Genomic DNA, 10,484 nt, shown 5'->3' with positions numbered 1-10,484 from the left:
CAAAGTACGTTCATCTCTGCGGAGACAGAACGTCTCCTTCCTGAGCGGTATGACGGCTGCGTGGTCGATGGTGTTTTACTTGCGTACTATTGTTTGTACAGATGAACGTGGTACCTTCAGCCATTTGGAAATTGCTCCCAAGGATGAACCAGACTTGTGGAAGTCTACAATTGTTTGAGGTCTTGGCTTATTTATTTTGATTACCCCATGCTGTCAAACAAAGTGGCACTGAGTTTGAAGGTAGGCCTTAAAATACATCCACAGGTACACCTCCAATTGACTCAAAATTGTCAATTAGCCTATCAGAAGCTTCTAAAGCCATGACATTTTCTGGAATTTTCCAAGCTGTTCAAAGGCACAGTCAACTTAGTGTATGTAAACCTCTGACCCACTGGAATTGTGATACAAATTATCACTTATAATTTACTGTAAACAACTTTATGGAAAAATGACTTGTGTCATGCACAAAGTAGATGTCCTAACTGACTTGTCAAAACTATAGTTTGTTAACAAGGAATTTGTGGAGTGGTTGAAAAACAAGTTAATGACTCCAACCTAAGTGTAAACTTCCGACTTCAACTGTACATGCGACTTGTGTAAGCCTAGTGTGCCTCGCTCTGTCAGTTCAGATTCTATGATGTGACTTGGGGGATTTTGGAGATAAAGCCTGTCTTGTAAGAGTTTCTATGAGTTTTAATCAAGTCATGATGGAAATTGAAAATGTTTAAAGAGTGGGATTTTGTCTCAAAGATATTGAAAAGTTTGTCAGTCACCTTACATTAAAAAAGTAATTGAGTAAAGCACTAATGATGCAATGACTTGCATAGAAAAGCAACATGCTGAGATGAGGGAGAATGGGGCAATAACAGTACAATTGACACTTAAAGTATAAGCCAACAAATATATTAATGTAAAGTAAGGTTTTATTAGTTCATGTCTTTTGAACAAGACTTATAAAATCAAAAAACATCCACCACCTAATATGTCACACAGCATCTAACAAAACCCAGTAAAATTGTTACATAAGACCGTTCTGTGAAGAACTATACTAACCCCATGGTAAAAAATGGTGTGCAACAATGCTAAAAACCCTTTAGCTCTCCAGACCCTGGTTTCCCCAGATTTTTAAATGCGGTGGCTACATTTCAATATAGTGGCTTCCACTCATCTATTCTGATGGGATGGGTCAAAGCAAGACGAGTGGAAGAAGTAGGTTTAGACCATTGTGATGCAATGGTGAACACACAGAACTGAAACCACACCCTGGGTGGATTGCAATAGTGGCCCTCCTTCCCTTCAGCTGCAAAGATTTGAAAGAACAGGACAGGTGAAAGCCATTGGTATCTACCACATTACTTTCACCTTTCTTCAGTTTTCCAGTTCAGGTGGTAAAGGAGGAGATAAGGGAAGGAAGCAATCAAGACGCAGCCTGTGTCCCTTGAATAACCTGGTTAAACCAGAACACACGGTAGCACCTCTTTCCCCTTTTCTCACAGCATTTTCTGCTGACTCAATGGCCTATCCGAGTACAGCCTTCTTTTCAAGTACTCAAACCAAACAGGCCCACTGAAACTGACTTGTGACAAACAGTTAATGGAGAGGGCACACTGCAGCGCACAGCCAAGCAATCCACAGGTTGTGTTAGAAAAAAGGAGTAAGCCTATACAACAACTATCTCAGTCACTTCCATTTCAAAATCTGGGTTTGTAAGTTGGCCTGCTGGCTGTTTAGAAGCAGTAAGCTAACATGCTCTGCTGCCGCTACTTCCTCCTTGACATGGAGGGGAACATGTGTTTTACACTAAAGATATGGTGGCAGTTCAAACTATGCATTCCATGCCTCAAGTGCAATTTCATGTTATTTTTTCAGGAGGATGTTGGCTAACATGCAGCTATCATGTTCGTACAAACTTTGTGGTCTGTTGTAACAGTAATCAAACACACGTAAGTATACAGCAGTCAAAATAGCAATTTTTTCTCAATACAAACATTGGCTAGTTCTTTTTCAGCAACTCTTGCTACGATATGGCAGCATAACTATGAAAATGATAATCAAATATAACAAAAAATATAAACGCAACATGTATAGTGTTGGTCCCATGTTTCATGAGATGAAATAAATATCCCAAATATTTCCTTTCGCACAAAAAGCTTATTGCTCTCAAATTGTGGCCAAATTTGTTTACATCCCTGTTAGTGAACTTTCTCCTTTGCCAAGATAATCCATCTAACAGGTGTGGCATATCAAGAACCTGATTAAATAGCATATCATTACACAGGTGCACCTTGGGCTGGGACAAAAGGCCACTAACTGTGCAGTTGTAATCACAACACATTGCCAAAGATGTCTCAAGTTGAGGGAGCGTGCAATTGACATCTGACTGCAGGAATGTCCACCAGAGCGGTTGCCAGAAAATGTAATGTTAATTTATTACCAACGTCATTTTAGAGAATTTGGCAGCACATCCAACCGGCCTCACAACCGCACGTGTAACCAGCCCAGGACGGACAGCCGATACACTCAGAGTATTTGTCAATATAAAGCCCTTTTTGGGGAAAAACTCATTCTGAGGGCTGGGCCTGGCTCCCAAGTGGTGAAATCTATTTTAAGGTTTAAGGAATTTATTTCAATTGACTGATTCCTCTATATGAACTGTAAATCAGTAAAATCGTTTAAATTGTTGCGTGATATTTTTGTTTAGTATATTAGACAGTAGTTGACAAACGATAGAAGAGATAATAGTGCACAGAACGAACCGCCCATTGTCAGCTCAGGTTACCGGTCTGGATTCACATGATCGGGCTGCCTAGAATGTTAGCTGCCTAGAGGAACCGCAGGTAGCCTACTCATGCTGTACTTGCATGATCATTGAAAAGCGAAATAGCAGTTAGTAGGGCCTGTGTGTGGAAAACGCAGTTTCCTATGCAAAACTCAAGTGGGGAGTTGCATATTTTTTTCAGGAACTTTACTATGTACTTCTCCCACAGTACTACTACAATATGGTAGTAACTATGAAGATTAGCCTAATCAGGGGTACTCAAGTACTATTTGAGAAGGTCCAGTCACACACATTTCTGAGGTGGTCTGGATGGATAATGTAATTTATCGATGTAGTAACAAACCCCCACCTCACAACCCATGCGACCCCAATCTGTTCACACCCATCTTGAGAATGTTGCAGTTTTACAGCAAATTTCCTGCAATTCTACACATTTTGCATGGGGCAAATATTATTTTTGCTGTTTTAAAGCAAATGTTCTGCAATTCTATGCATTCTTTCATGTCGTGTGTGTTTATATGATACCAGGGATTGAAGCCCGACCGATCCGGTCCACTAGTTGAGTATGGGTGGGTTTACATCACACAAAACGCTGATAGTTTAATGAGTCCTGCTTGTGCAACTAAAATATATGTTACAACCGAGAAGGCTGTAAAGCCTTCAAAAAATATTTTTGGGGGAATGTTCGATCAAATTGCAGCAGTTTTTATTTTATTTCAGCTGTTCAGAAACATAAGGCAGAGATASGCACCATCATCATAGTTCAGAAGAGGGTGAGTAAAGAGAAACATAAAGGAAGGGGAGTGTGAGCAGCAGTTATGTAGTGTGCTTAAAATAACATGTGCAGAACGTGATCCGGATTCTTAGCGGACAGGGCAGGCAATGTATACACAGCCAAGGCCCCCCCCAAAAAGAAGGCAAGTGTGCTAGCCACATGGAGTTGGTAGCTAATTTGAATATCCAAATGTGATCTCACTGAATGAGCTGGCATGTCAGCTTTTTTTTTTTTTTACCAGTATACACCCAACCACTGTTTCCAATCAGGCCACAGAGAAAAGCTGTTTTTTAACATCCTTAATTATGTATTTTTTGAATTTTAGGCAAATTATTTAATAGAAATCTGGACCACTGTACAGATACTTTAAAGGCCCAGTGCAGTCAAAAAAATAGTTCTTTGTTTTATACATTTCTACACTATGATGTAGGAATAATACTGTGAAAAATTATAATACCCTTTTAGTGTAAGAGCAGTTTTTTTAAAAACGCCTGAAATTTCAGCCCGTTTAGGTGGGAAGGGACTCTTGGAATGCCTGGTGACAACTCCAGGCGGTAAATGAGTTAATAGACCAATAAGAGATCCAAACCTCTCTGCCAACAACAGCTAGTTTTCCCCTCCCCACCCAGACCACTCCCAGACAGTCCTAGCTAAATTGTTGCTTGAGAAATTGCTCTTTGCTAAGAAGATGTTACTTGTTGGCCATTTTAATTGAAAACAATCACAGTAAGGTACTTAATTGTTACCCAAAATTATTTGACATTGAGATAAAAACGGCTGCATTGGACCTTTAAGAAAAGCCCATCGNACGCCTGAAATTTCAGCCCGTTTAGGTGGGAAGGGACTCTTGGAATGCCTGGTGACAACTCCAGGCGGTAAATGAGTTAATAGACCAATAAGAGATCCAAACCTCTCTGCCAACAACAGCTAGTTTTCCCCTCCCCACCCAGACCACTCCCAGACAGTCCTAGCTAAATTCTTGCTTGAGAAATTGCTCTTTGCTAAGAAGATGTTACTTGTTGGCCATTTTAATTGAAAACAATCACAGTAAGGTACTTAATTGTTACCCAAAAATGATTTGACATTGAGATAAAAACGGCTGCATTGGACCTTTAAGAAAAGCCCATCGGCTTTGGAAGTACAGTCAGGCACGCACCGGGTGCCACTCTCACATGACTGAGCAGCCTCCCCAGCTGTTCTTCTTGAAGGTGGTGGCCCAGCGCAACCAGCRCAGGTTGTAGTCGCTGTAGGGCGGGTAGCGCAGGACGTTGACCCTCTCCAGCAACCAGCTCCGGTTCATACAGCCCCGCCTGTGGCTAAATGTCTCAAAGCCCCAGCGGCCGTGGTAGCTACCCATCCCACTGGCACCTGGAGGGTAGAGGAAGATGACAGGGCACCATGATCAGATCCATGTCTAGTGCTTTTCTTCTGATAATGACTACTTCATTTACGTTGTCAGACACACACTTACCTACTCCTCCAAAGGGCAGGCCTGGCAAGGCCATGTGTACTATACCATCATTGCCGCAGAAACCACCACTACTGGTGTTGTTCAACACTGTGGTCACCACCTGACAGTGAGAGGGGAGGAATGTGCATTTATTCCATAAGAGAGTGGAGCCACAGTGAAGGCAGAGGCAGCCATAGAACTACATAACTTTAAACTATAGCTCTGTGGAGGACACCACCATGACTATAACATAAATAGATATGAGAAGAAACAGCTATGTGCTGTAATGTAGGTCATGGTCTTACCGAGGTCTCGTCAGAGAAGACGTAGAGGGCCAGGGGTTTCTCTTGGCGGTTGATGTAGTCTATGCCCTCCTCCAGAGACTCTATGGTTAGGATGGGCAGGATGGGGCCAAAGATCTCCTCCTGCATTAGAGCATCAGACTCCTGTACGTCCACCAGCACTGTGGGAGCTAGAAACACCACTTGATCAGCAAGAATTTGCTTCTATATGCCTGATTAGTTACTCATATTTGAAATTAAAGCCACTTTAACAGCAAGGCTACCACCTCAACCTAGTTCAACTTGCATTCACACCCACAAGGTGGCAGCAGTATACAAACCAAACTCAACACCACTGCCTGCATCTCATCGTCCTTTCCTGTACCCCCCCCAAACTCACCAATATACCTGTCCTCCTCGCGGCTCTCCCCTCCGATCACCACCTTCCCCTTGGACTTCTCCAGCATGTCCATCAGGCGTCTCCAGTGGCGTGGGGTGACTATGCGCCCCATGTCCAGGCTCGCTCCGGGGTCCGGCCCGTAGAAGGTCCGCAGYGTCTCCCGGAGAGCGGGCAGCAGGGCYTCCCGGGTCTGGGCTGTGCAGAGGACGTAGTCGGGTGCCACACAGCTCTGGCCAGTGTTGAAGAACTTGGACCAGCACAGGCGCTTGGCGGCCTTCTGGATGTCAATATGGCCATAGATGAAGCAGGGGCTCTTGCCACCCAGCTCCAGGGTGACGGGGGTCAGGTGAGGCGCCGCCGCTAGCAGGATGGAGCGGGCCACCACCTGGGAACCTGGGGAGGATGATGGGGGAAGGGTGAAGGGAAGGAAGAGGAAGAAGGAAAGGGTATGCAAGAGTGTGTGATAGAGGTGTATGGCAAAGGTGAGATAAAAGGGGCACAAACATACTAAAGAAGGGATTGAGCTAATACATATTATTGGTCTAAGGAGTCTCTGTTAGGCTTTACCTGTGTAGAAGATGTGGTCAAATTTATTCTTCAGCAATGACGTTGGTGTCCTCTGCTCCACCAACATAGTACTGCATAGCAGTCCTACAATAGTCAGATGGCAAACTCAAACATTAAAACAACAATAAGTGGGCAGGTAGAGCAAATATGGCACTGTTGGCTGCATTCCATTGATGATCCACAACAGGTAACAGAAGCAGGGGAAATTAAAGCACTATATGGGTGTGTACTACCTGAGACAGGTATTTGGGGATGAGTTCTGCCAGGAGTTGCTCGGTGGCCTGACAGATTCTGACGGCTTCAGAATGGCACAGTTTCCTGTTCACGACATCATGGAATAAATATTATGTCATCGTCACAAAATCAAACTAATCAATAATGAAATGCTAACAGAGTCAGCATTCACTTTACACATCCATTACTGATAAGGAACATTGGTGGTGGATGTAAAATGCTTTGAGCTACTGTAAAAACACTATAAATCCAATCCATTACTATTAACAAAGCCTCTAGGTATACAAAGGCATGATAGATGTGTACCTGCAGCAATTGCAGCAACCAAGGTAAGAGAAATAGATGGAGAGGGTATCCCACGCCCATGATTAAACTCCCCAAGGGTTCCTGCGTATGAAACAGTCATCCATCCTAGTGGCCTAAAACAGGACGGAGGGGAAAATAGATGTTGGACAATTATTACAGAAGTCAGTAAAAAAAATATTCCAATTGTTGTGTTTACATGTTGAACATAAAAGGTGGTAGAGTCAAACAGTTGACAGTGAATGTTGATGGAATAGGTACCAGATTCTTGCCAATGTGTGTATTCTGCGTGCATCCAGGTCCTGAGTTTTCCATGGCGAAGTACAGGTCATTCAGGTTATCTGAATCTTCTGACAGGACCGTCTCAAACTTGGGCTGAGGGGGGAGAGAGAGGGAGAAGGTGAAATGATTGAGGGAGAGAGGAACAGGACAACGAGAGATCTAAGGTGAAGAAAAAGGGACAGGGAAAGAGGATGAGGTGGAGAGAGGGAGGCAGAGGACATGCAGAGTGTACAGCAGTCTGCGCGTGTCAGAGTGTACAAGTCTGCGCGTGTCAGAGTGTCAACAGCAGTCTGCGCGTGTCAAGTGTACAGCGTCTGCGCGTGTCAGAGTGTACACAGTCTGCGCGTGTCAAGTGTACAGCAGTCTGCGCGTGTCAGAGTGTACAGCAGTCTGCGCGTGTCAGAGTGTAAAGCAGTCTGCGCGTGTCAGAGTGTACAGCAGTCTGCGCGTGTCAGAGTGTACAGCATTCTGCGCGTGTCAGAGTGTAACAGCAGTCTGCGCGTGTCAGAGTGTACGCAGTCTGCGCGTGTCAGAGTGTATCAGCAGTCTGCGCGTGTCAGAGTGTAACAGCAGTCTGCGCGTGTCAGAGTGTACGCAGTCTGCGCGTGCTCAGAGTGTACGCAGTCTGCGCGTGTCAGAGTTGTACAGCAGTCTGCGCGTGTCAAGTGTACAGCAGTCTGCGCGTGTCAGATGTAACAGCAGTCTGCGCGTGTCAGAGTGTACACGCAGTCTGCGCGTGTCAGAGTGTACAGCAGTCTGCGCGTGTCAGAGTGTAACAGCAGTCTGCGCGTGTCAGAGTGTACAGCAGTCTGCGCGTGTCAGAGTGTAAGCAGTCTGCGCGTGTCAGAGTGTAGCAGTCTGCAGCGTGTCGAGTGTACAGCAGTCTGGCGGTCGATGTACAGCAGTCTGCGCGTGTCAGAGTGTACAGCAGTCTGCCCGGGCGTGCAGAGTGTACAGCAGTCTGCGCGTGTCAGAGTGTACAGCAGTCTGCGCGTGTCAGAGTGTACAGCAGTCTGCGCGTGTCAGAGTGTACAGCAGTCTGCGCGTGTCAGAGTGTACAGCAGTCTGCGCGTGTCTGAGTGTACAGCAGTCTGCGCGTGTCAGAGTGTACAGCAGTCTGCGCGTGTCAGAGTGTACAGCAGTCTGCGCGTGTCAGAGTGACAGCAGTTGCGCGTGTCGAGTGTACAGCAGTCTGCGCGTGTCAGAGTGTACAGCAGTCTGCGCGTGTCTGATGTACAGCAGTCTGCGTTGTCTGATTACAGCAGTCTGCGCGTGTCTGAGTGTATGCTAGTACCTTATGGAGGTCCTTGTGGAGAGCATCTTGTATCAGCTGCTCGTTTTCTTCGACCAGGGAGAGAAGGCTCTGGAGCTGGGTCATACGAACTGCTCTGGAAAGTCACGCCTGACGAACGTAGCTTCTCAACCTGTCAATCACTCACTCTGGCTGGCATCTCTTCCACCAACAGACAGACACACAAAGTGAGTTAGCAAGATAATATCACCTGGTAAAATAGGATTGAGACAGCACACAACCAAAATAACCAGTGATGAGAGAAGAGCCTGGCTATTTGACATTCACTTTGCCATAGTAATATAGAGTTGTAAGATCCAGACATTAATGGCTGCTGGTCTTGGCCATTGTCTGACTAAACTTCAGTGGTCTTTTAAAACGCCCACATGAAGTAGCCTTGAGCACGTTTTATATTTTTAGTAAGATACGTTTGTTGCGCATTGAGAACCAAGATGAATCCAGGGGTGTATTCATTATATTTTAACAGAACCTTTTACCATTTAAGAACGGAAGGACCTAGAAAAATGTGTCAATAGAAATTCTCGTTTTCGTTGCAAAATAGGTGTAATGATAGGCCTACACCAGGGCACGGTTTCATCGTTAGAACCACTGGCTCAGGTCAAGTGTAGAAAATGCAAAAAGGCAGGCTAGAAGTAAGATGACAAAATAACGGACCGTTATATGGCTATAAAAAGGTGAAAATCAGGCCTTGCAAGTTATTCACGTGGTTTGCCACAGCTGTGTGTTACGGGTAATTTGAATGAACGCGGCAAAACTTCAATAATTATGTGAAAGCGTGGCCGGATGTCAAATAGTGACAGGCATGGATGATGCAATTAAACGATTTAAACTAGAGTATCAAATTGTTACACATAAAACAGTTTACTCGGAAACCTCTTTGTTAGGATACTGTACAAGCTGCACTTTTTTCAGGATGGATGAAGTCCACCTGAATTTCCCGTAAATAGATGCTGCTGATGATTAAAAATAAACTGAAACCTAACAAAAACTTAGTCGGAATTTGAGGAAATGAAAACGTTAAAACGCACCTGATTCTGCCCAAAGGTAGCCTAAATGGTCGTATGTTGGCCCTGTCGAGCCACTCTTACACGGTCTCTGAACTGATAAGTCACATTCCAATTTTGCGGTGGCTTTGACTTATGGGAACCCGAAGAAAGTGGCGCATTTCCGGGTGCTAGTGGTTTTCCTACCAACGCGGCTAGTTATCTGGAACGCAGAATAACTTTTGGTAGAACTTGAAAAACAAGCCTGTAAACCTTCTGAGGGCTGAAGAGAAACATGGTATCCATAGACTAAAGCCTTTCAAATTAAACCCTGGACCTAAAGCAGTTCTGCTGCTTTGTTTCTCATTCTATCCCCTCTAATCAGCGAATGATTAAGATCTGGGACACACAGGTGGGATAATTAATTATAGGTAGAACAAAACACAGGCAGTAGGCTGAACTCCAGACTCATTGGGTAATATTTGATACCTCTGGTATCACAATCCCTGGAATCTAAATTCAGGTTCAAGTGGCGGACTGCTTTAGTTGCCTCGAACAGCCTACTGATATAATTGCATAGCGTATATTTTATGTAATAGGACCATTAATCTTGCAGTCAGCATATTTAATTGTATGAATAAGAGGATGTATTACTCAAGAAAATATATATATTGTGATATCCATGTAACAATTTAAAGATTTTCTCACGTGTACAAGTTCATAGAAGGAAATAATTTTAAATCGAAATGAATTCATTAGACCCTACATCTATGGATTTCACGCGCTGGCCGAGGGTGCAGGTCTGGGAGGGCAATAAGCCCACCCACTTGGAGCCAGGCCGACCATGGGCGAGCCAGGCCCAGCCAATCAGAATTGAGTTTTTCCCCACAAAAGGGCTTTATTACAGACAGTTATACTCCTCAGTCACCCTTCTACCCCTTCCTCAGATGATCCGCAGGCGAAGAAGCGGATGGTGGGAAGCTCATTGGGCTGGCGTGGTTACACAAGTCTGCTGTTGTCAGGCCCGGTTGAATTGTCTGAATAATTCGCCAAAAATGACGTTGGAGAGGCGTCGATATGGGTAGAGAAATTAACATCGCAATTTCTCTGGCAACAGT

The 10,484-nt window shown here is 44.6% G+C and overlaps 1 protein-coding gene across 1 annotated transcript; it reads right to left on the bottom strand.

Moving 5' to 3' along the window:
• Positions 1 to 4,362: 4,362 nt before the first annotated feature.
• On the bottom strand, positions 4,363 to 8,728 carry aldh3b1 (aldehyde dehydrogenase 3 family, member B1). The gene is given in 14 exon segments (XM_024142910.2): positions 4,363 to 4,922; positions 5,026 to 5,125; positions 5,310 to 5,476; positions 5,686 to 6,078; positions 6,253 to 6,292; positions 6,294 to 6,317; positions 6,319 to 6,336; positions 6,486 to 6,541; positions 6,544 to 6,570; positions 6,793 to 6,813; positions 6,816 to 6,860; positions 6,863 to 6,905; positions 7,051 to 7,164; positions 8,366 to 8,728. Coding segments are annotated over 14 exon segments (1,332 nt in total). The 5' UTR covers positions 8,450 to 8,728; the 3' UTR covers positions 4,363 to 4,722.
• Between the last annotated feature and the right edge of the window lie 1,756 nt (positions 8,729 to 10,484).

Source organism: Salvelinus sp. IW2-2015, unplaced genomic scaffold, assembly GCF_002910315.2.
Source record: "Salvelinus sp. IW2-2015 unplaced genomic scaffold, ASM291031v2 Un_scaffold3518, whole genome shotgun sequence".
Lineage (NCBI taxonomy): Eukaryota > Metazoa > Chordata > Actinopteri > Salmoniformes > Salmonidae > Salvelinus > Salvelinus sp. IW2-2015.
Note: the sequence above shows the minus strand (reverse complement) of the source record. Positions and strands in the feature narration are given on the sequence as shown.